The 26,856-nt window shown below is 39.1% G+C and overlaps 1 protein-coding gene across 3 annotated transcripts; it reads left to right on the top strand.

Moving 5' to 3' along the window:
• Window positions 1–13,861: 13,861 nt before the first annotated feature.
• On the top strand, window positions 13,862–24,020 carry LOC148018503 (RHOMBOID-like protein 1). Of its 3 annotated transcripts, none has more exons than XR_015687627.1 (7): window positions 13,862–14,094; window positions 21,804–21,967; window positions 22,049–22,212; window positions 22,346–22,608; window positions 22,802–22,934; window positions 23,042–23,212; window positions 23,482–24,020. XR_015687627.1 is itself a non-coding variant. In XM_087661199.1 (7 exons), the coding sequence occupies exons 1-6, from the start codon at window positions 13,862–13,864 to the stop codon at window positions 23,159–23,161; spliced, it is 1,077 nt and encodes a 358-aa protein (XP_087517325.1). In that variant the 3' UTR covers window positions 23,162–23,195; window positions 23,482–24,020. The 3 variants fall into 3 exon arrangements, 1 of the variants encoding a protein (XP_087517325.1); XM_087661199.1 differs by having other exon boundaries at window positions 23,042–23,195; XR_015687628.1 differs by lacking the exon at window positions 23,482–24,020 and having other exon boundaries at window positions 22,813–22,934; window positions 23,042–23,180.
• Window positions 24,021–26,856: the final 2,836 nt, after the last annotated feature.

The following is a 26,856-nucleotide window of genomic DNA, read 5'->3' as shown; positions in this document are numbered from 1 at the left end:
TTTACTTAGGCCTGCACTTGCATTTGGAATGCAACCCTCCTACATGTGGAATGCAATGGATTCATTAAAGCAAATTTAGTACTTTTCTTTAGCTTACTTGTATCTAGAATACAATCATTGAAGGATGTGGGAGGGAGGTCCTTATGTTGTAGACAATAAAATATTTATTTAGTATGAAGCAAAGGTAGCAAATACAATCACAAGTCCTTTTGAAGGGATATTCTCAACATTCAACCAAATTAGACACAGGCAAGACATCACATAATGCAACTTGCTTTGGCATAAGGACTCACCACCTATTCTTGATAACTTCCTCATCCCCATGCTTGTCTAATGTGGGAGCTTGTCTAAAGCCTAGCATGCCTCTGATATGATCTCTACTTCAAATGTGGACCTTATGAGGCTCTAGACTTGGTTTGGAACCCTATTACTTTTGCAATGGGCAAGGCATCCTTTGATAGAAATTTGACCACTAATGCACAAGTCTCTTACTGAAGCCATAACTATACAACATAGTGCTTATGTTGCCAAAATCCAAGTTCAACAATGGTTAAGCTTGTAAAGCTTCAATTCTTCCTCTCAAGCTTCAAATATTGCCAAGATTTCGAAGGACCTTACTATAGATACCCTTCAAGGCTAAAGAAAGGTAAAAGCCCTTTAGATCTGAGAAATGTTTAGTTAAGTTTTGATGGTTGCCCATAAACTCCATCACTAAGGTTTCAAGAAGGCAAAATACTTGTGGGAAAAGGCTTCCCTTGATGAAGAGTCATAGAAATGAAGAATAGAGCTTTAAGAAATGATGTAAGAGCTTCCTTATGATGGTCTTTAGCAACTCATGGCTATTTTTGGCTTGCTCAGAATAGCACAAATTGCACTAGCTTTGCTGAATGCATCTTCTTGTCAATGGACTCCATCCACCATTAAAATGGTATACAACCTACAACTCGTGATGCTTAGAGGCTCTCTATGCCATTTATTCTTGAAGAGTAGAAGGATTCATGGAGTAGAGTGGAGATAATGGGTTGAAGGTTCCATGGGAGTCTAAAAAATGAAGAAGAACTTTCTCAAAAAGTAACCATAGTTTAACATTCAACTAAGTCCAACTAGCCTTCCTTCTACCAAGTGTTGAGTGTTGAAATGACTTGTTTTTTGGCTGATTTTTGTTGTTTCTGAGAGCTGAATGGTTGATTTTATGAGATGATTGATTGATTTAGAAGTGGTTTGAGAGTGTTTTGGATGATAATGATTGTGTTTTGGAAGATCATGATGTTTATTGGTGGTTCTGTGATGTTCTGATAGGTTCTGATAGGTTCTGTATACCTTCTGTTTTGGTCTGTTTTGTTCTGATTGTCTTCTGTAAAGAGGGAAGGAGTATTGATTGATGAAGATTGAGATCTTGTGAAAGTTTATTGAATGGTTTTTGAGAGTTTGGAATGATTTGAGAATAAGTTATGTGGTTTTGATGACCTTCTGTAACCTTCTGTAGGTCTTCTATAGAGCTTCTACTTCTGTTCTATTTCTGTTCTGTTTTGTACTGTAGCTGTTCTGGTACTGTTCTGTAGATTGTTCTGTATGCTTCTGTAAGTGTTCTGTGGAATGTATGTGTGACTTTGGGAAAGTTTTCTAGCCTTGGAAAGAGGTGAATACAAGTGCAAAAGAGCTGAAAGAAGTGGAAGAAGTAGCTGTTGAAGACTCAAGAGAAGACTAGAGTGAAGTGACAGTAGTGAGCTATGAAAGGACACTGTAGTGGCTCTAGTGACTCTTCATATCAGAAATACCTCTTGGGAGGGGTATCCATGACCTAAGAGTGATTATTAAGAGTGATTTTTGAGAGATTGTAGTTAGGATATGATGTATTATTGATGGAGAGAGAGAGAGAGAGTCAGAGATAGCCAATTCTACAAGAACAGAGTGACTGTATATGAGAGATTGAGAGAGAAGACTATGAAGATATTGAAGATGAATACTATGTGATGTATTTACATTCAAAGATGGTGTACTTCTTTGCTTTCTTTGTTCTATTGATGGATTTTGTGAAGATATTGAAGAATATGGTTGATTCTATTAAAAACCGTGGGAGATCTACATGATGCTGTATGAAGATTTGTTGTGCCTGGTGTTCTTTTCTTCATTGTGATCATATGAAACATGATAAACAAGCTTGTTGATGTTACAAGATAGATTTTCTTGCAAGAGAATTCCCTTTTCCTTGGTGTTCCTCTCGGGGCTCCATGTTTTTGGTGTGCAGCCGGGGAAACTTGCCATCAACAAGCACCAGAAGAGGCTGAAAATGAAGGAAATGGCATGCCAAGAAGAGAAGAATTCAATGGATGTTTGTAAAGTTCCTTCTTCCACTGAAGAGTTGGAATTCCTCATAATCAAAGCCACTTTCCACAAGAAGTTCATCCCACAATGGCGGAAACACATCACCATCATGATGCATGCTCTATGTGGTGGACGGTTTCCTCTTCCTATTGAAGCAGCAGAAACTTGCATCTTGGTGGCAAACTGTTTGGGAACAAACTGAAGAGCAGAAACAGAGAGAATGACCATCCATGGAAGATTTGGCATTTATTGAGAAGTTTCCAGATAACATCAAGTGGGAGATTGTGAAGAAGCTTCAGGAGTCTTGGTCTGTAGAGGTTCACAAAGACAAGAAGAAAAAGAGTTGGAATTTGTTTGTGGACGCTCAACAGCAAGATACATGGGATGCTTGGTGTACTGATAATCTTCTGTTTGTTCAATTAGCAACCCACTGGAAGCTGGTAGACAGAGTGTTTTTCACAACATACACTGTTGAAACCATCAGAAGCTGGCATTACTATGATGATGACACCACCACCATGCTCAGACGTATGCATTTTGACACCTTCAGAACCGAATACCTTCCCCTGTGCACTGGCATGAAAGCAGAATTCAGGGACGTTGAAAAGAAAGAAGTAGAAGAAATGTTGGCAAGAGAGTCCTACAGAGACTGAAGTCTTCTGTTAACCCTCTGTGGAGCACTAACAACATAGTGGAGCCAACCCCCTGATGAATGACGCAATAAAGAGGCAAGCGTTAGAACGAGTCCAGAGGTACGTGAGAAGAGAGAAAGCAAGAATCAGAGCCGAGAGCCAGCTCGCAGCAGAAGCCGCCTTTGACGCCCTTGCGGAACTCTTTACAGAAGTCCCAATGGCACATCAAGCCCTTCCTCCTCCTGCTGGAGGTCCACTTCCAAGCCAGATCCGTCCTGGAAATATTGATGACAGGCCAGCGAATGTAGTCCCATTGCCAGTTTTTAAGGGAGAGTACAATGAAGACCCCGATCTTCATGTAGCAGAGTTTATGGTAGCATGTGTGGCTAACAATGCCAGAACCCCTGAGCATTGGTTAGCGATATTCCCTGCTACTTTCAAGGGCGCGGCGTTTCAGTGGTATGAGAGACAAGCAGCAGGAACTTTTGGCACATGGGACGACCTGAAGTTGGCCTTCCTCACTAAATTCAGGCGTGAAGGTTTTGAAGAGCGGATGAGAGAGGAATTTATGAACCTAAGTCAGTCCTCTGGAGAAAGAGTAGAAGTCTATGTCTCACGAATGGAATCCATCCTGAAGAGATGGACTAACCATAATCTAGATGATGGCATTCAGAAGGGAGTGTTTCTCAGAGGATTACAACCAGAAGTCCGTAAGTTTGTGGAGCTACAAAGACCAGCCACCCTGCAAGCTGCAACAGAAGGTGCAAGACTGTACGATGAAGTGGAAGCTCGATTGGCGATGAATACAGGAAGAGGAGTCCTACCTCCTCTGATGCCAGGAATGATGTATCCACCAAATGCAATCCCAGGGACTGTTCCCTACCCCTACCAACAGATGCCCCCGGTATCACAGTACAGTGCACCAAATCCACAGTGGCCACAATCCATGCCTCAAATGGTGGTTCAACCTCAACAACAATGGTCCCAACCAATTTCCTCCATGCCAAATCAGCAGCAACAGTGGAATCCTACCAACTGGAGCCAACAGCCAACAGTTCAAACAGGAGCACTGAATCAGAACCAGAACAGAGACCCCTCTGTACCAGCCCAACCCGTTTATGCAATGATTACAGAAACTCCTCAAAACCCTCCTGCCAGTACGTCTGGAGGAGAAAGCTTGAAGGATTATTTATCCAACTCAGTTGCAAACATCAAAAAGGAGTTGATGGATGTGATCACAGAGCAACTACAGACGTTGAAAGTGAATACCGCAAGCATATCCAATGTTGCAGGAGCAGGAAGAGATGTGATGCGGTCAAATACTTGGTGTGGTAAGTGTCATTTCCCTCAAGCTCAACTCCATGACCTATACTCCAAGTAAGCTTCAAAAAATTCAAAGCTTTTTTGCTCCTAAGGCCTTGGTGAAAATATATGTAGCCTACTCCTTTGTACTTACATATATGAGATCAATGTCACCTGCCAAGGCCCCACTCTCTAATGAAATTGTAATAAGCCTCAATGTGTTTTGTGCATACATAGAACACTAGGTCCCTAGCCAACTATATGCTGCTCATACTATCAGAATAAATGACAACTCCCTTGTCTATCTATATCTCCAAACCATCAAGTAGCTTTCACATTCAAGCCACCTCACATGCTACCATAACACCACCCCTATTATTTGCCTCTATACTCAATAATATAACAATGGGATACTTCTTACTACTCCAAGTTACAGCCCCACTCCAAAAGGAAAATACATAGGCATTGGGTGGACTTCCTATCAGACACACCGCTTGCCCAATCTACATCAATATAACCAAATAACTACACCACCGAGTCATCCTCATAAAAGATACCATAATCTAATGTGGCCTTATGGTAACAAAAGGTATATCTCACATTGTCCAAATGAGGCTTATGAGGCACTTGCATAAATTAACTCTCTAAGCCAACTATGTAGTTACAATCTTGGTAATAGTAGTGAAGATCAAACTTCCCACCATCTTCCTATACTTGTGGGATCCTCCAATATCTCGGCCACATCAACACTTAGTTTCAAATTTCGATCCAATGGCACTGATATTGGCCTACAATTAGCCATGCTATACTTCATCAATGTATCCAAGATATACTATCTTTGTGAGATCCATATCCACAAAGACATTCGTATCACCTCAATCCTAAGAAAGTACTTCAACTCTCCCAAATATTTCATGTCAAATTTTTGCTTTTGAAGAGACAATTCACATACTCCACCTCTTGCAGATTATCACCCCTAACAATCAAATCATCTATATATCAAGGTAATTACAATAATGTCCCTATTTGATAGCCATAAAGCAAGTAATTTGCATTTCCAAGATGGAAATTGATAGAGTCAAGATACTATGCTATCTTGTCATGCCATGCTCTTGGCGCGTGTTTCAACCCATACAAGGCTTTGCATAGCCTACCCACATAATCAAGATAAACCATGCTCTCATAGCCCTGTGGCTATTCCATGTATACTTCTTCTTGCAACTCATCATGCAAGAATGCATTCTTTACATCCATTTGATGCAAAATCCAACCTTTTGCTATAGCCAGTGCAATAACAGCCCTTACAGTTGCCACCTTTGCTACTAAAGAAAATATCTCCTCATAATCAATCCCATAAGTCTCTACATAACCTTTGGCAATCAATCTTGTCTTATACCTACCCACGCTACTATCTAAATTATATTTTACTTTGTAAATCCACCTGCAACCTATAGCTTTCTTACCCTAAGGTAATGGCACCAAATCCCATTTGATTTACATTCCATGTAGCCATTTCTATTCATCCATGACTTTCTCTCAATGCACATGACCAATAGCTTCCTCAAAATAAGTAGAATTGACTGATTTTATAGCCATCGCCATATATGCATAACGGCAAGTAACATAACCATCATATGTCAAACTTTTTAGAGAATATCTTACTCTTATTGACCTCTACACTTATGGAGCACTCTTTGATCCTTTTTTTTCTTACACCAAGCATATGAAAAATTAGAATATCAAACTCCTCTTCCATACTCTGATCTAAGCCATCAAACTTACCATCTACATATGAATAGCCTATAGAAATATCTAACACACCAAGTGACTCGACTACCTTTTCTTTTCCCTTGTGTGATACATTTTTTGCACTTATAGCAATGGTATTTGCATGCAACTTGCCACTCCATGGTCTCTCAATAGACCTACTAAAAGAGGACTCTTTTGGCTCACTCAATGTTTGTGACTATGGACCCACCTTTTCTGCAATCACCTTTTCTTTGCATCATCTACAAAAACCTACTTTTCAATAGTATATTGCATCTCTCAAACACAACATCTTTGCTCACCTGTAACTTGCTTAACATCTAGTTTACAGATCCAACTTTTTAACTTACGAATCCAACTTCTTTATTAGCTCATCAAGGACATATACACATGCAATGCATTCAAATATCTTAATATGTGACAAATATGGTTTCTTGCCAATAAACTTCTCCTTTGGTGCCACATCATGCACTACAATAGTGGTAGTCATGTTCATAATATACACAGTTGTAGAGATAGCTTCAGTCTAATAATAATGAGGCATATTGTTTTAAGCCATTAAAGCTTGTGCAATTCCTACAATTTGCATGTTCTTTCTTTCAATAACACCGTTTTGGTGCAAAGTGTACTTGTATGTAAATTACCTATGAATTCCATGTTGTTTCAAAAAATTAATGAATTCATTGGAGAGGTACTCTCCATCTAGCCAGCAGACGCTTACTCTACATACATGTTTGTTTCTCGTTAAATTTTTAAAATCTTAAAAGTGATGGAACACCTCACTTTTCTCCTTCATGAAGCACACCCATACCTTCCTTGTATGATCATGAATAAATGTTATATAATACTTACATCCATCCATTGATGTAGTGTTTGTAGGACCCCATACATTTGCATATACAACATCAAGCAAATGACTTCTTCCATGTTTATCATGAAGAGAATGCACGTCCCTATCTATTTTTTGAATTGGCATGCTTATCACAATTTTTGGATATCATCCACTTTGAACATAGGCAAGCCCATCACAATTTTATGTGATGGTATATTTTTAATTGCTATACTTTGAACAATTTTTGGATATCAACCACTTTGAACATAGACAAGCCCATCACAATTTTATGTGATGGTATATTTTTAACTGCTATACATTTACATGGCCAATATGTTTATACCATATGCCAATATCAGCCAAACTCCTACACCTTGTGTAAATATAGTAGCTTGTAGCTCGAGTACATTTACATCCAAGGTAAACATCATTTCCACATGCTTGCATTTTGCAACCAATTTGCATCCATTTTTGAAATCTTCTACAAAGCAACTGTTCTTCCATCTTGTATAGACAGTGGAACGCTCCTAACATAAGCAATAGGATGCACTATATTGTCACATTTTTCAATAAAACTTGGCATTTCAAGATTTTTCATTTCTCTAAACCATTCTCCATGAAACATCATAAGGTTAGAGACACATGAGTCCACATACCATACATAATCAATCCTTACTGTTGATGCATTTGCATTTACTGCATTCATCATGTGATGCATGATAAATAACTTCTCATTATTTGATTACTAAGTAGATGCAATATTGTTATGCTATCTTCTCCCATTTCTATTATTTCCACCTCTTCTCTTGTTTGGACAGTCGTATTGCAATCTGACCTTTCTAACCACAATTATAGCATTCATTATTATCATAACTTGCATTCTCTTTGCCACATCCTCTATGATGGCTCCCCTTGCCTTGAGACTAGTCTCTACCACACCTATATGTGACTACTCCTGTGAGTCATGAGACTACCCTTGTTTTTTTCCAAATAGCCACCACCCCAACCTCTATCACCATGATCGTAGCCTCTATCACCATGATCTCTAGCTCTACTTGTGTTAAAGAGTAGATCACTTATTTTGAGCTATTCTTGCTTTGTGAGATGAAGATATAGCAAGACCCAAATTTTTCTCTTCTAATATTAATATAGATATTAGATTTAAAAACTCAAGGAGGTTAGAAATTGCTTGTACTTCTCACTCAGGCCATCCAAACATACAGCCACTATATCATCATCATTAATCTGCACTTTAATAGATCCAAGAGCTTCAACAATGCTCTTAATATTTAATGCATAGTCATTAATAGATAAATTGCCACTCTTGGCATTGTTTGTCTCAAACTTCAATTGTAACTTTCTAGCTTTAGTATTTGTACCAAAGACTTTAACTAGGTTATTCCATGCTTCTACAAGACTATCTACATCCTATGTATGCCCAATCATATTATCTGAAACGCTCATGGAAATCCAATACATAACTTTTCGAGAACCCTGGTTCCATTCCTTAGATACCTTGGCCTACTCAAGCATGGCATTTTCCTTTGGTAACTCTAGAGCCATAGCATTATCTCCATCAATGTAGTCCCAATAACCTTCACCCATAAGAAAATTGGTCAATCAAGATTTCCAAGGATGGAAGTTGTGCTTGGCAAGCTTGTCATTGACAATCTGATTAAATCCCTCAGACATTGTGGAGCAAAACCCACAAAGCTGCCTTTATCAATAGCTTGCTAATTCAAGTAAACTGTCAACATATTGAACTCAGTATATAAGGATACCTTGAGTAACACCTATAATGTATAACAATATCTAAATGTTGTTTGCCACACCCAATACCTACAACCTATTTGTGAAATGGCAAGGTTTAGATAGTTCATGAATCTTGCTAGATTTGTATACAAATAGTCTCAAACACCTAAACATAGCTTGAAATGTGCCCAAAAGGTGAATCCAACCACACAAATATAGACCAGAGGTCTGTAACACTTCCGTAAGCACTTCAAGTTCACGAAGACGGATTGTCAATCGGAGATCATATGAAAGAGATATCCTTACGTGTGCTCTGTAGTAGGGTTAACTCTTATGCTTGCAACTCATAACTCCTTACTTGAATGCTACTCTAATAGCATGAAAAGATTGGGGGGGAGGGGGTGGAGGGGAGAATGACCTTGAGATCTTGCAAGACACAAAACACACAGAGAGAAATGCACACAAGATAGGAAGTTGAAACCTTAGTCTTTCTTATTCTTCTTCATCTTCCCTATATGAGTCTACCAAGAATAGGAGAGAAAATACAACATACATAATATACAAGCGGTCCATAGTGTGAACATGTTGTTTCAAGAGCAGTGACCAAAGATAGTCCCCTCACACAACCCAAAACCAAGACAACAAGGAGTGCACAGTTATTTTGACTTTGTCTAACTACTATAGGAGACGAGAAAATTCTAAATTGGACAGCTAAAACACTAGCAGAATTGAATGACTATGCCTCTTGTGACCACATTTAAAATGAAGACACACTCAATGTAAAGCAACTAAAACGTTGAACAAAACGAAAATACGAGCTTGATTAAATAATTGTATACAATCTTCATACCTCATAGTGGTTGTGATTATACACCGAGCCTTCAACTTCAAGCTTATAGAAATCTGACAAAACAAAACCCCAAAAGCTTATAAGTGACCCTCCTCTCTCACATGAGAAGTAAGAAACCAAACTTTGAAGAAGGGCCTCTGACTCTTTATCCTCTCTCCTATATATAGGTTTTTTCTCTAACACGAAAAACTTAATTACTTTTCATTATGTTTTGCTTTTCTAAAAGTCAAAAACGTTTTAGGCTTTGGAAAATTCTTTTCTTTTTCTCATGCCTTTGCTTTTAAACAAGTTGGCACCCTTAATGTATCTCCTTCAATGCTTTTGTTGACATTTTCAATGTCTCTATCAATATCCTCGTGTACTAGTCAGATTTGTTTATGTTTCTTTTGAGTTGCCTCAAGGTCATCGCTTAAGGAATTACATTGCTAGTACTAGATCTCCTCTTTCATACCTAAATTTCCCATAATCTTTGCTTGTAGCTCGTGCACTTGGGCACCGATTGACTGTAGTTGTTTAATGTTGCACATAATATACTTTTCCTCTTTTAGGGTGTTTATCTCATGACCTAATTTAAATTCGAGTTCACTGATCTTTGTATTGAGTTCCTCCTCAGATGAACACAAGTTTTGCCCTTTTCCTCAAAAAGGGTTTTAAGCTTGTTGAAGGACATCAGATATGGCTCCAATTCCATGCGCTTCCCTTGAATCAGCTCCCTATATGATCTCTCCTTCTCACAAATGGTCTTTAGCTTCTCAAAGAGATCCTAAAACTTCCCTTAAGTCTTCAACAAGTGAACATTTTCTCAGATGTAGTTGGTGTGATGCCATGCAATGTGCCCCAACTGAAAATATGCTATAAAAATTCAACTTTATGCTCAACCACATATGATTTGAAGAAGTGCAAGACTAAGAATCCATGCCATGCAATCACTCAATTGATGCTATATGCAAAAAGATGAATGCACTAAACAAAATAATGCCTAGCCTATCTACATGTGCCCCTACATCATGCAAGATGCAAACACAATTCCTTGATTACTTTAGATCCTTAGCCTCACCTCCCATCACTCAACAATAAAAAACATGTTGTACTCCTACTATGAATATTTCAAGTTCTTTTCTTTTCTATATATCAAGATACATGTCTTATTTATATATTGACAATCTTTTCACAATACAAGACATTTGGATGTACTAGAAGGAACTTGAAAGGCTCAAGATCTAGGTAAAGTGGCTAATATAGTAGCAATTTCACTCTTCCAAGACGATGATCTCCTCTTGAATGCCATTCCACACTCCTTGCTTTAGCACTTCCATCTTTTGGTTGCTCCTTGCATATAATCTTTGGATAGTGTTGATAGCCCCAATGGTACAATGCCATTGCAAAGTAATGCTTATTACAATATAATACTTATTACATAATATCTCACAAAGATCTTTCTAGGGTTTCTAATTATCTTCAAAGGTTATAGTGGGCTCTAGGCCTCCATCACGATCCAACTCTTGGAGTAAACTAAATGCTAGGAGTAAACTTGTGTGGCTTCACTTTGTTTCTGGTTTCTCCTCTTTTTAATCCAATTTAGGGCAATTGGCTTGGATATATCTTAGTTCATTGCAAAGGAATCATTGACAATTGGGGAATCTCTTTTGGATGTGCCCTATCTCACCACACTTATGACACTTCTTTCCTTGGTCCTTTGAGTCATCAAAGTCCTCTTTAGTGTCCACTATGTGGTAGTTATCTTCAAGAAGCTAGTCTTCATTTGGCTTGATCAAGGCTTTGGTACATATGAGAGCATCTTGTAAGTGGGTCAACCTTAGGGACTCTAAGATGTCTTGAAACGTTTCCATGTTTATAGGAGACTAGCGTAACATGTAGGGTCACATATAAAGGGCCATCATAAATTTGGCCATTTCAAGATTTCTGACAGGCCTAGGATGAAGGCCTAAAGAGGAGGCTTGATGATTGTAAGACATTGATAGCAGGATACTAGTTACATAGAAGCTGATTAGCTTCCATGTAACTAGTATCAAAGGAAGTGGCAAAACAAAGAAGAGTGGTGTTTTGGAAGTGCTTTCAATTAAGTGTAGCATAAATTTTTTTGACACAATGTCCTATAGAAAAATGTGAAGAGAATACCAACAGATTAGTATAGTAATGTTGATAAACATAACAAGAGTAAGTGCAAAAATAAGAATTGAGAATGATATATTTACGAATGTCTATTTTACCAACCTGAGGATAGAAGGGCTTTATTAGCATGACAAGTCATAGGATGGCGGTGATGCTTTGATAGTGGATTAGTGGTGATTAAGGTGGAGAGAGGGGACCACTACATGGCATGAGTGGGAGGGAGCTTTAGGATATGGGGGATGTCATGTTTAGTCGAGGGGCATCAATTACACATAGATGTGATCATGTCCTACGGAGCAGAGGTTTGTGCATCACATTCACATTTCGATGAATGTCATTGCCATTTTTCTTAGCTTTCATTACTTTTTCTAATTAAAAAGTGTTTTATGTGTCTTTTTAGGTAGAATAAAGTTTGTGAAGTCTAGTGCTATCTCTCTTAAGGTTTAAGCCATTCATATGAGAGGTACACAATAGCTTCTTCAATGTGTAATGTCATAGCGGCATCAATGCTCATTGATAAAGTAGATTTGCAAAAATGAAATCTTTTTAATATTAATTTTGCTAAATCATGCATCATAGTGTTGCTTTTCTATAATAGTTTCAACTTTACATTACAATGCTTTTGTTGAGGCATTCATCTTTTGAGGATTGGAATTCAATTCTGTTATCACATTTACTATTTTTAGGTATTTATTTTATTTTGAGTCCTTGAAAGTTGTATTGGTTTCTTTTTAAACAATTTGAGTATTAGGAAGTGAGGTTTAATTGCTCTTAAGGTTATCTAGTTTTGCACACTGTTGCATATATGTTGTATTTACGTTTCCTTCTCCATGGTTCATTATGTCACTTAGAAGGTAATATTGAATTTCAAAATTTTGAGGTAAATAAGATAATGAAATATAAGTAGCTTCACAATTTCTATTTTTTGCACTAGGTATGGCCGACAATTTTCACAATTTCTCTTTTTCGCACACTAAGTATGGCCGACAATGAGAGGCTCTTATTGTGACACTGATTAATGCATTGTTTGGAAGTTTTAAAAAATAAAGTAGTTTTGCAAAGTATGATTGAGAATAAGAGGCCCTTATTGTAACACTAATTAATGCATTGTTTGAAAATTTTTCCCAAACAAAGACATAAATCAATAAATTACTTATTCACATAACCTTCATGTAGTCTACACTTCTTTATATCAAAGCTTAGGTGAGTTAAGTAGATACATCTTTTGTTGTGAGACTCGTGTTGTTTGTTAATGTGTAAAATCCATTGTTTGATTACGTTTTTATGATTTAAATATAATTATATCTTGTGTGTGATATGTATTATTTTTTTAATATACAAAATCCATTATTTAATTAAGTTTTTGTGAGCAAAAGGAAACAACAGAGAAGTGGACGGAGGGCATTTGCAAGCTTCACACTGGAATTGCTTCAAAAGGTGGGGCAGCTCAAAATCTTAAAGCACCCAAGGCGTCTGACCTTATCAGCAGGCAACATAATCAGGTATATGGGGGTCGCTTTGTCTTCTCCTGCTACAGTCGACCTCCGTTTTCGTGCAGTTGCAGGAAAGGATCGCTCTTCGCTTGCTATTCGCAAGGCTCCACAAGCTAACAGGCAGGCAGACAGGGAGGATGGCCTCACCCTCACGGAAGGACCCGGTTCCTTCCTTCCTCCCCTGGCCTTCGCCACGTACGCCTTTCCACTGGCGTGGGCCCTATATCAGAGGGCCATTCCTGGACGAGGTTTTGAGGTCTTGCTCAGGAAAAAGAAAGGAGGATGATTGCTTGATGCGATAAGGCGTATTGATGGGAAAGCAAGACAGGCTTTTCAAGATCTGGTCATACGTGTGGATGCAAATACCGGTGGAACTCAGAAGGGATTAGTGAAAGCAGGTCCTTTTATCGATTCGCAGAGAGAGAGAGAGGGGGGGGGGGGGGGGGGCAAATGGAATTATTCTGTCACTGGCGCACGTTTCAAACGAGAGCTCTTTCACGAAAAGCTGATTAATAATCTTGAGACATTGGCACAGCAGCTTCCATTGAAGCAGGACCTTCAGGATACTTTATTACCTGTGGAAGTAGGCCAGTGGAGCAGTCACTAATCCCACAATTCATTCATCTGTGCACGAAAAGCTGAAGAGTAATCCTGAGACATTGGCACAGCGGCATCCATTGAAGCAGGACCTTCAGGACACTTTATTGCCTGTGGAAATAGTCCAGTGGAGCAGTCACTAATCCCACCATAATTCATTCATCTGTGAAACACTTCAATGGGCCAAACCTCAAAGGATAGGCTCAGAGATCCTTTTGCAGATCCTGTGCGGTCGAGAACCTGCTCATTTCTTATTCCAGTCATTGCATTGCTAAACATTCTGATCTTTCTCATTACTATGCTAGTAAATGACTGCCCTCAGAATGCAAGCAATTGTGCATTGAAGTTTCTCGGCAGAGCTTCGTTTCAGCCTATGAGTGAGAACCCACTTCTTGGACCGTCTTCTTCAACGTATGTCTCGCTTGCTCTCTTTGTATTTGATTTTCTATCAGCATTGGTTAAGGGAGTGCTTTGAAGTGAATCATTTAGCTGTGATAAACGTGTTTGCAGAAAGTATTGTTATGGGGTCAAATGATTGTATATGAAAAGGACTAAAGCAGTATTTAGGGTAGAGCATTAAAAGTATGGATCATGTAAAGTAGATGTCTCATGGAGCACTGAAAAGAAGAAAGAGATGCCAATAGTGAATTGATAATCACAAACTTGGATGAAGAGTAGAAGTGTGTAATCACATATTGCTACTCCTTATGCTCTTGTGATATGAGGTTGCAAGACGAATGCAAAAATCCACTGAAAGAGGTTGATATCAAAGTGATACACTCAGAATTTTATACTTGAAAGACTGGTGGTACTTCAGCAGACAAACATAATTGTTGCAAGGTTTCTAGAAGTCGTGTAAGCTATATCTTGAGAGCGTTCTCCTTAATTTGTTGAAGGAGTTGATACTGGTCTTATTTGATTACTACTCCTTGAATCATACACACATTCCCGGCCCCACTCTCTCTATTCTTCTTTCTTTTGCTCCAGTATCTTTACTCATCCTTTTATGTTGTAAGCCTAGGAATAGATGGCATATTTATTGAAAGTACATGTTGAGGTAGTAGTCTTTCTATGTAAACTTACGATTAAATTTCTCCATTTGAAACTTAGTTGAACTTGAAATTTTGTCTTGACACTTGAAACTTGCTAGAGATTTAGCAAAACATTCTACATGATGTAGCAATTTATGCATTTCCACATAGGAACATTGGGCAGAGAGACCCCCCAACCACTCAGCTCTCCAAAATAGTTGGTATGATGATGATTGCCACAGCATGTGAAACAGATTACAGCAAGAGATTGGGCTAACAACTCTATTGTACTACTCTTCAAGAGTGGAGATATGGTGTTCGGAGATCCTCAATAATTATAGGATTAGTATGATTAGCATAAAATCTATGGTGTTAGTTCTTGAATATGAATTGAGCAGCTAGGTAGAGAGGTACAAACATAGGGCTATTGTACAAGTGCACTTTAGGAGAGGTTGAATGACCTAGGCTCATGTGCTTAACCTGTGAGCCATCATTGAGGAGAGACGAGCACATTGAAAAAATAATATATATTGGTTTGTGGACTTCAAAAGGCTATTGATATAGCGCAATGAGCTAGATTATGATTGGTCATTGCATAGCAAAAATCTATTTGTTAGTCCTTGAACATAAATTGAGCATTTGGGTGCTATGGGACAAGTTGGCTTTAGGAGAGGTCACATAACCTTGGACCATGTGCTTATGCTCGAAGCCATCATTGAAGATGGATAAGAATGCAGACACAAAATATATTGCTACTTTGTAGACCTCAAAAAAGCTTTTGATATAAAACCACGAGCTAGATTGATGAGGTCAAATAATCTTGGCGTCCTTGATGAGCTACACCAAGGGATGTATGCTTCATATGAAATTGTAACAGGTAAGAGGGCACCATAATAGTTGTCAGAGGGAGTAACTAGCATCATTGGTTTTAACATGGCTGCCCTCTTTCATCTACATCATTTGGACTCTATATAGATGAGGTGGCAGATCTCATAGATTGGAGGATCCAGCATAGGGTTGGGTGGGGTCTTGGTTTCCATCTGATTGTATGCAAATATCATAGTCCTTATCTTAGACTTCAAAGGGTCTACAACAACACCTCTGTGGATTGTAGACTTCTTGTCATGATAGAGATCTCTTAATGAATGTAGCGAAAACCAAAGTGATGTTATTTAATACAATGTAAGCTTGGGAGGCTACATTAAGAAACAATTTGCATTTGGTGGAGAGACCAATGTAATCGTTAGACCCTTGACCTACTGTGGATTTGCATGTTGGGCCGATTGTGGACTCAGTAGCTTTATGGGATCAGCACAATGCTAAAGCTTGCTCTTTTCTCTCTGTGTGTAGATTTTGTGCTTGTGCGTTGTAAGACTTATTTGCACTACCACAGAGGTTTGGAAGAGACTAGCATCTCTTTACCATATCTAGACATTTGAGCATCGCATAACTTCGAGTTAAAGCTTCGATAGCTCTTTGTCGTAAATTTGCTCACAATGATGGACTAGATCAGCAAGATGGGGGAGATTTGAGATGAGCTTGCATTCCTCAGTAAGCTTGTGCCTTCAAAGACCTTATTGTGATATTGCTCGTCCATCTCTTGCCATGGAAGTGTTTGATATCCTCAATGCTTCGCCCTCGTAAGATATCACCAATGATCCATAGTGCTCTAAGTTATAAGGCCCCCATTTATGAGGAGAAGCCATGTGTGAGCTTGGACATTGGTTGGGTTGTGACTTGTATATTATATGAGGTCTGTGTGGTCAGATGGCAAAAAGGTGACCTTTGTGGGTCTAGCCTTTGGATTAGATAGAGTAGTTAAGCTAGTAGTAACTCAAGTCACATTGCATTGAGTTGTGGGGTGTGGAAGCTGTCCTTGGTCCTAGGTTCGATAGTAAAGGGAATATTTCTCGGTTGACTAGGAAAGATTCATAATATGGTTGGGCAAGCTGATCAAACTATCTTCTGCGGCTATAAAGGGAAAACTCCTCCTAAGCCATCATCAATTTATCTTTTACTTTTTCAGAGTTCTTTGAGTTAGCCTTAAGCTCTTCCTCTATCATCTATCTAGATCGCCATCTAAACTTCACTGTAGAAGCACACGGGTGGATAGAGCCATCTTTGTAATAGTTTGTTTGGAATTATGGAAGTTTCTATTCTTCTCATATTAGTTGTGTATTCTCTATCTACTCCTCACTCAGATTTTGTTCATTGTGCTATGTTATTTTTACATGGTATTAAAGTTAAGGGGGCTCTAAGGAGTGTAGAGTATGTGATAGGCAAGGGCTTCAACACAAAGAGAAGCAATGTCGTCTGGCACGTCAGGTACTGGTGCTACTATACCAACAATTCAAACATTGAGGATTCATCCACCAACCTTCAATGAAGATAAGTTAGATAGCACAAACTACACTTTGTGGAAGTTTAAACTTACAAATATCCTTGATTTTTATGAGCTTTTGGAAACGGTGTTGGGGATTGACTCCCCACCACAAATGACAACCAACAAATCCTTTCTCCCCTTCTCCCCCCCCCCCGCCCGCTACCTTCGTGCGCCGAAAAAAACAAAACCCCAAAATCCCCCCGACCCATTAAATTCAAGTGTTATGATTTCTCCAAATGCAGATCTTTTATGGGCTTGGAAATGAAGAAATGTAGATGCATTGTGTGCCTTAATTACAAGCTACCATGTTGCTAGATGGTTAGAATTTGCCAATTTTGGGCAGTGCCCAATGTAATTTTTGTGGTGTGGACACTTATTAAAGTATCAAAGTTTGGTGTGTCTTAGGACTTTAAATGTGGTGACACTAAGCTCTAGAGTTAAGTTAATCCAACTCTAGTTAGGGTGTGGGAGTTTGGTTAGATCAACCTTAGATCTTATTTGCATCTCACATTTGGTATCAAAGCCACATGTGGGTTTTGTCTCAGCCTTGTTAGCTAGTGCCACGCGCTCATGCTCTGTGTTGCCGCTAGCTTGACTCAACACTCACGGAGGAGGAGCTGTCCAATATTGCTCAATTGCATGCCACTAATTGATGTTGCCACCTTGTCATTTGCAGCTCCGCTTGGCATCGCCACTATCCTATCCGCATGTGTTGCTTTTGCAGCACTGTCCCAGCCCGCTTGCTGCTTTTGCAGTGCCTTTGCCTAGCTGCCCTCTACTGCCGCCAGTGCTACTCCTGTAGCATTGCCCCAATCGGTCCCAAAAGTGCCGGGTCCCCAACTTGCACACTGTGCCTATCGTTTCACCTGTTTGGCCGCTCGCTTCACTAGCACAGTTTCGCTCACAAGCAGCACCACCAGTTATGCCGCCTTCTGTAGTGTATTATGCGCCTCAACTGCCTCATACACTTTCCAAGGAGGTGGAAGCACCTGAAAGTTTGGGGCTTTTGCTCGATTTGGAGTCTTGTGTGCACATCTCCATCGAAATCAGCGAGATTGAACAATTTCTTCGACAATTCTACGGAAAATTTGGGGCTTTTGTGATTTTTGGGTTCAACAGGCATCCAAGGTGCAACAAAATTGCTAGGTGTTGTCAATATGTATCCCGAGGTGATATTTCATTGACTGTTAAGGTTGTAAGTAAAAAATCTGTACAATTTGTCAAAATTTATTCGAGGAAATTTGGGGCTTTTGTGTTTCATGCATCCCAAAGCAAAAAACAGGAGTAGGTACAGCATTCAATGTCTTTTTGATAGAGACTTGGTACGGAAATTGGTGAAATTTTGAGGATTTACAGCATTAAATTGTTGAAATTGACTATTTGGGCACGCATTTTAAGGTATGGTAGAGTATTGCTGTCTTGAACAATTCGCCACACTTTTTGAGGCATTAAGGCAGATTTTACTTTGAAACAAATTTAGATAGTTCTGTGATTGCATAATTTATCCCGTGTTGGGATTTCGGAACTCGTGTGCACATTTTGCACTTCAACTTGGAAGTATTTGGTTGTAGTTTGTGCATTTTATTGCAGCAATGGCTCAGCATAGTCACAGTGATCATATCAACATTTTGGGTGTTCTCATCTAGGATGACAAATTGGATGGCACCAATTACTCCTTGTGGAGTTTCATGGTACGCAATCTACTGGTTGCCAATGGTCTCTAGGATTTTTTGACCGGGCTAGGGTTGGGCAGGCATATTGGAATAGTGGGAAAGATTTAGGATATTAGTAGGAGGTGTAGGGGCAATAGTAGGGAGGGTGGCAAGAGGGCTTGTAGTTGCAGGGGTGGCAATGAGTTAGGTGACATTGGTGACTAGTGGGTAAGTGGCAAGAGGGTAGGTGTAGTTTGAGATGGGTAGGTGGTAGGGGTGCAAGGGTAGTGTGATTGCAAGGGAGGAGGCAGTAGTGGTGTGGCATGGTAGGGGGTAGGTGGCTGTAGTTGTAGAGGAGGTTGGCCAAGGGCGGACAATCAATAGCTCAAGGGATGGGGGTGACAACTCAGGCAAGCACGCATATGCATCGTCTCATGTTAGGAAGCTTTTTTGCCACTATGCTATAGTGGTAGTGAGGGCGACTTAGGGTAGATAATGACATGTTTGGGTGGACAATGGCTGTTATGGTGCAAGCTGATGTTATCTAGAGTTGGCTGATCCAATTCTAGGGCTGATCATATGGTTTTAGAGGTATTTTTGAGTTCTTATGTGTCCTTCCTACCATGTTTCTTGGCATTTGAAAAAGATCTGTCTTGATAAATGTTGACAAAGGGTTCTCCTTTGCATGGACTATGAAGGATCTTGGCAAGACTGTGAACTTCTATGTGAAGGTCAGAGTGTTGGGTGTGTAGTAAGGGAAGATTTTGTCTATTGAGGTAGAATTTGGCAAAATCCTATGTTTAGCTAGATTGGTTTTCTTGTGTGTTTATGAAACCAATGTTCCTTTTGTGGATGGGTGGTAATGCCTTGATTACAACTTAGTTACAGCAGCAACAGTTATTGCAAAATTGACAAATGCAAATTAACTGACAATCTTGGACAATGGACACCTTGTTGGCCCAAAAACTGGCGCCCCTTTCGGTATTTCTTTAACTCAATTGAAGAAATAGTTGATGTACAATGGGATTTTCCCAATCCCTTTTGGTAGTCCAACTCCCCTTGCTGTCCAAAATGACCAGCAAGTCTTCAATTTGATTTGCCCCTTGATTCAAGCAGTCAATTGGTCTTTACATGCTTTGATGGGGATGGAAAATGCCCTAAATTCATTGATTTGCTTGTCCCTCCACTTGAATTTGACTGAAAATAGCTTTAGCCTTGTTGAATCTAAGTCTCGGAGCTTCCAAGTTTTGGTACACCTCTTGAGGCTATTGCTAAACCCTAATTTTTGTTGTAGATTAGGGTTTGGGAGATGAGAGGGAATGCTGAGGAGAGAGAAAATTCAGACTTTCTTTGTAAAGAACTGAAGAAAATCAGCCATTTACTATTGTTGCCCTGTCTTAACAACTTGTAGATGCTGTCACCCGCTGTTGGGAACCCTCTCCTTGTTGTTGTCTGCAATAAATGCTGTTGCCAGCAGTCCAAATGCTGTCACCTTCAGTTTGGGGGTCCCTAGGAGCTGTCACTTGCAGTCAACTTGCTCTTTCCTGTTGGAAAATGGAGGAAAAACAATCCCAATCAGCTCCAACAGCTCCCCACCATTCACCATAGCAGAATGGCCACTTTTTTCCTCTTCTTCAATCTCCCACTAGCCTTCATGGGCAAGTTTGCCAAATGGCAACCTTTCCAAATGGTTTTTCCAACATTATCCATAATTAAATATTAATTTTCAGTTTTTAAATACTAAAAATTAATCTAATAATTATTTTGGAGCCCAAAAAATAATGAGATTTGCCAATAATTAAATTGGTTAGGCAACTTCCATTCTCGAGTGCCTTAGCGCCATCTTTGACTATTAAATTGGCATTAGGTACCATTAAAGGCTACTTCTCTAGTGTCACCAGCTGACACTTATGGCCAAATGAATGACCTAGGCCAAGAATTGGCACCAGATACCACAAAGTACCTATGTAGCATAACTTATAGCAACTTTTGCCTTTGACATCTCGTGATTTCCTTCGGTCTCGGGCTCGTAAATTTACTCTTATCCCTTGTTATATTTCACATGTGCAACATTTACTTAACCATGTGATTAAAAATTAATCCACGTGTTAAGTGAGGTTTCAAAAATACATGTCCTCATGATAGTTTATGAAATCATAGCTGATATGCGAAGGCCAAGGTTCAAGGTGCATAATAAGTGAAGATTTTGGCTAGAGGGAGAATTTGGCAAGATCTTATGTTTGGGTAGATTGGCCTTCTTGTGCCTTCATGACTTCATAGCAGAGATTGGTCTCGAATGCCTATTTGTTCTTGGGTCCTAGGTAAGATCCCATCCACAAAGAGGTTGCGGTCTCATCATCTTTGCCTCTTTCACTTCATGCGATGGACTGGTCTTTTGCACATTCGGTGGACTTGCAATGCTTTTATCTTTGATTTGGCCTCAGATAGTTGCAGTTATGTGGGATGAGTGCGGGGCTTGCTTTTATGGCAGATTTCGTCTATGATTTTAGCTGGCCTCATCGTTGGAGAGGTGGCTGCTTCATGCATGGATACTATTTGCTCCATCCCTGTTGTGTCTTTTTCATGATCCACTTCTTTTGATCTTGTGGAATGCTGCTTCATAGCCTTTTAGAGAGTTTTTGTTTTTGTAGAATGCTGTTCTGATAGCTTTTTGGCTTCACATGTGTATTGTTGCTGTCCGGCTTGATTGGCCTGAAGGCCTATGTAAATGTTTCCATGCATTAATTTAACTTCCCCATGAAAAAAAAAAGAGACCAAATGGCTGTAGCTTAGCTCGTTAAGTTGAACGTGTGGTGACCGGAAGGTCTTGAGTTCAACTCCTACATTCTGCAGGGTCATTTAGTATACATGTTTAAAAAAAGGACAGATTTGAGCTTGGGTCAGTGGGTTAACAAAATAAGTGACTTACCACCAGGGTATCCACTTGATTACGAGAGAGAGAGAGAGAGAGAGAGAGAGAGAGAGAGAGAGAGAGAGAGTTGATTGTTTTACGAAAAAAAAAGAGAGAGTTGATTGTACAAGTGGTTTTAACAGGTTACTCAAAATGGGTGGATTGTCATCAGATTTGGTGGCCCATAGCCATCAAGTATGGCGCCTTTTTACTTGCATATGGCTCCATGCTGGTCTTATTCATTTGTTTGTAAATGATTTGAGCCTGCTTGTCGTTGGAATACGACTTGAACATAAATTTGGTCTTGGTACGAAGATTACCTTTTGTAGAAATTTGCAGATAGATTGGCCATGATTGCTAATGTGTCTTTGGATGCTGTGTTGCACAGTAAGAATTGGAAGCATCTACCTCTTATCTGGTATTGGAGGTAGCTTGCTTGCGGATATCTTTCTTCAGCATCAAATTTCTGTTGGGGCTTCTGCCTCTCTGTTTGGCTTACTCGGTGCAACATTATCAGATTTAACCATTAACTGGTCTCCAGATCTGCAGAAGGTTACATATCCTCCTTCATGTTTGATGTAGCTATACTGTCTTGTCATCATCTAGGCATTGGTGATTTGACTTGCAGTGCCCAATTCTGATTTAACTTTTTATGTATAATAAGACTTGTGACTTGACTTTTCAGAGTCCGATTCTGATACTGGTTGCCTTAGTGGCTGTTGTGAACCTTGGGATTGGAATTATGCCACATGCTAATAATATGGCACATATTGGGGGCTTTATCTTTGGGTTTTTATTGGGTGCTGTACTTTTTATTCGACCTCAGTTTGGCTGGGGCAATCGGACCTTCAATCCACCAGGCCAAAGGCCAGAAATTACACATACATCAAAATATACAGTGTACCAAGTTGCTTTTTTAGTTGCAGCCATTGTTCTTCTAGCTACAGGGTAAGAGTGTTGCTCATGATTCTTTTTTGAGTTTCACTTTAAGCAGTATGTCATTGGAGGGAACTCTTGTAGTACATTGATCACCTCAAGCAGCATGCCCTTCATAGAGTGAACCAAGCACTTCATAGGTATCAATTTTGAAAGCAAGTCGACTGCTTTGATTATAAACTGTGTTGAGCTTCTCCGTACATAGATATGTGGCAGGTATGGTTCTGGTGCTTCGTGGAGTGGATGCCAACCAACATTGTAGTTGGTGCCGTTATTTAAGCTGTGTACCCACCTCATTGTGGAAATGTGATGGTAACAATGGTCGAGCTACCTGTAAAGTGAGTGGGCTTCAGCTCATTTTGAGCTTCTTCTTGACCCCTTTTTTTTGTGCTTGGAGCCTAGGGTTTAGGGTTTAGGGTATACTGATTCTTGTTCCTTGTGGCAGTACATAATTAGTGGCCATTATATGTTCATGAGATGCGAAAACAACCAAAGGACTCAGCTATACTATGGCACATATCTACCTTTCATGATAAAGAGAATGTGCTCAAAGCTTTGCAGTTGATCCGAGTCTCCTAAGAACTTGCATATTTTTTTATGTAAGTTGTCCAAAAAGGTGCCCACAAACCTCTTCTTCCCAACAGCAGTTACAACATTACTAGTGTATAATATGTTTGGCTAGATCGAGAACTCTTTGGTTTTGCTGCGTGATGTGGTTATATACATTATTGTTGCATGTACCTGTCATGACAATAAAGCTTGGATATATCAGTATTCTAAAGAGAGAGTACAAAACACATTGAAGATACGTGCTGTCAACTTCTAGTTTTCTATGAAAGTACTGGTGAAGTCAAAATGCATGACAGCAGCTTCTGTTCCTTTCAGTGATGAATAGGACTTCTATTCTCAAAAGAATTGCAGATTGTGGTGGTCTGGATGCACACAACAATATTGTTGGAGAAAAGTCATTATGATTGATACACATTGGTTTCTAAAACAACCATGAAATCCGGCTTCCATGCTGTTCCAGAATGGAAGATAGGATTTGCATCACCAACTAATGCAGCGTCCTAATGGATGGACAGAGTTCTACTCGCCAAACTTTTCCTAAGTCTTCTGTAAAGACATAAAAGAGTTCCCTAGAGCCATTCACAAAAGCATCAGATTTGTTTTCCTTGTGGGCCAGTTCTTAACCAAACTTTCACTACACCACCGTGCTTTTCAAGGCAAAGCTGAGAGGTTTTCTTGACCTTATTTCTTACTACACTGGTTGCTCTTACCCTCATTATACATTCAATCTGTCAGCCATGTTCAAAAGCAAGTCAAATTTTTTACATATATTGAAAAACTGAAAACCCATCTACTGTCACTGTGATTGCAGTTTTGTGCTAGGTGCTTGATTGTGTTGGACAGGGCTTAACAGCTCCTATTTAAGAATATCATGCCTTTTCTAAGAGGGGTTCATTGAGTTCTCTGTTGTTTTTGTATGAGATAATAAGGTTTTTCGAACAAAGGTAGGTAAAGATGGTGTCTATAGTTGAGATCTTGATAGTGTGAACTAGTTGGGCAAGAGATTGTAACAGTTTTTGAAAGTAGTACTGATGTTTTGGCCTTGGAAAGTCAAAAGGCGTGTGTGCACTCTCTTTCCTTTTGTGGGAAAGCTTTGAGCTAGGCACTGGAATTGAGTGTGGCCCTAAACACATTTAAAAATGGGTCATCATTAAAGTCTGTCCAAATTTTGAGTTGTAATAATCTGAAAAATCTAAAGGTGCAACCATGTGATGGTGGCTTTGATGGCTGCCAAGAGGTGAAGCCTTGAAGCCTTCGAAAGGTCCAATGTGCCACGAGAGGGTATTTGATCATAGGCATCTAATGTCACCAGGAGTGATCCAAGAAGCCAGAATAGTTTGCACTAGCCGAAAGAAGGAAAAATGAGTCTGAGAGATGGACACCCAATAAATAAGCGCCAGTATGTATTGACAATATAAAAGATGCGGTAGGTACTCATATTCAGAGCACTATTTCAATGACAAGTAGCAAGAGCAAATCCTTTTCTTTGATGAATGTATAACCAAAGGAACAATACTGAATATACATCTCCACAAGAAGAGCTTCTCTTTAAGTGGCAATTGCAGGCTTATTGTGTATGCAGAGATTGGATCAAAGTTTACACACTGTTAGGTCAGTTTTACGTGGCAATTTACAAGTTCAGATTTGCAAAACTCTTCTTTATTGTGCATGCAGAGATCTAACTGATGCCGGAGCATGCTAGCATGAGGTGCTATCCAAGGCATTGGTTGTAGCATAGTTCACACTCTCTCAGGTCCAAATCTCTTGCCATGTTATGCAATGGTACAAATTCACAATCAATGTTCATTGTTAATGGGAGGCATTGGCTGACCCACTTAAATGATATATTGAATAATCTCCACAAAATTATATAATGATAGCCGGGATGAGCACATTCCAACTTGCATCTAGTTTGGGCGAGGGAGATTTGCAATTGCAAAAAGTCTCATTCTTCCATCTTCCGTAGTATCTTTAATAAATCTGCATAATTGTGTACAACTATCACTTGCATTATTCTCTCTTCTATGGTATCTCGAATAAATAAATTTGCATAAAAGTCTCATTCTTTTGTCGTCCATAGTATCTTGAATAGATCTGCGTAAATGTGTACATTGATAGCCTGCATTCTTCTCTCTTCCATACTAACTTGAATAAATTTGCGTAAAAGTACATCCAATGATAGCATGGATGAATGCTTAGCTTATTCAAACTCCCTCTACTTGGGAAGAGTAAGGGTTGCACATTGCAAAAAGTTCCAATCTTCTGTCTTTGGCTCTTAGTCTTCCATTTACTTTTAATATCCTTAGATATAAGAGAGTCAATCTTAGGCAAATCCAATTGTTTAATCTTTGATATTGATATATAGGTTTATTGTTGTTGCAAAATTTTTAGTGCTCTCGTAATGTAGGAACGGTCCACTATTTCACTTCTAGGTGGGAATATAGATTTATTGACATAAGCTTGAGCTATGAAAGTGGATCCATAGGGAAGTTGTAGACTAGGGTAAGGGGGCCAATTGCAAAGCGCGTGGCCAAAGGCAAAAGTGATGTTACAAAGAAAAAGGAATATGTTGGAAATCTTGCTTGGGTGTCATTAATTTGCCAAAAAGTGTTACATTACTAGCTATGGAGTGTACCCTTACCTCCTAAAGGTGCATTTTTTAAGTTACATAGAATATTATAAAAATAACAAAATCAATGTTATACTTGTTTAATTCCTCTTGATATACCCTACATGCTTATATATTCAAATCTAAAAAAACTACAAACTGTGAATCCACCCCTTAAAAAAAAAAACAGGTGTGTTTTACGATTGGTCATTTTACCCTATGCAATTCATTGGAAGTTATAAGATAGTCAAGATAATGTAAAGGATGAATGGCTATTGCATAAAGAATGGAGTTGAGAGAACACACTAGTCTTTCGAATGTTCCATATTCAATTATAATATGAGACATGGAAGCAAACAACTTTATTGTCCTTATACAATTAGTATGTCATGTTGCAATTTTGGTCCAAACCTTGATTCTACCATTGTTCAAGATGAAATCCTAGGCACTAGATCAAGGGCCTTCTTTGGATAAAATTGCGTGTATATTTGCATATTGGACAGCCAAATAAATAGTCTTGATTGATCAATTTGTCTTCTAGAAAAGTGAACATATTGATTATGATATAATTTATTACGAAATACTCCCTTCAATTTGTTGACATTCCTCTAATGGCACTATCATGAGTGTAATAGGCCTCCAATCAACTATTGTCTCTTATAAATGATTGATAGGAAACATTTTTTAAACAGCCTTCCATGAACATGGTAACCACATTATAGGGCATGTATTATTTGTAATATGGAGCAAATTGTCTTTCTAATTCTTCCAACAAGCTTCAAGAAATTAAAATATGAGACCATCCTAACCACTTGATTTCCATCTACCAAGCTATTGGATAACAATACAAGTCCTCATTTGTAAAGGATTCATCAAGTGAGAACGAAACAAAGGCATCCAAAATAGGAGAAATATGACTTAACAGCATGGGTCTTGCATTTAAAACCTCCAAGTGGAAAAGTAAAGAGTTGCTATTGAAATATTGCATTGTATATGAAGCAATTCCAAATCAATTGTAAGCCTATCCTAGTTGCCACTAGTTTTCTTAGCTCTTTTGTGGAGATAGTGTGTAATCCTTTCAA

The sequence above is a fragment of the Lygodium microphyllum genome, chromosome 21 (assembly GCF_053477565.2).
Source record: "Lygodium microphyllum isolate KBCC chromosome 21, Lygodium_microphyllum_v1.1.10, whole genome shotgun sequence".
Taxonomy (NCBI): domain Eukaryota; kingdom Viridiplantae; phylum Streptophyta; class Polypodiopsida; order Schizaeales; family Lygodiaceae; genus Lygodium; species Lygodium microphyllum.
This window is presented reverse-complemented; position numbering and strand designations above follow the sequence as displayed.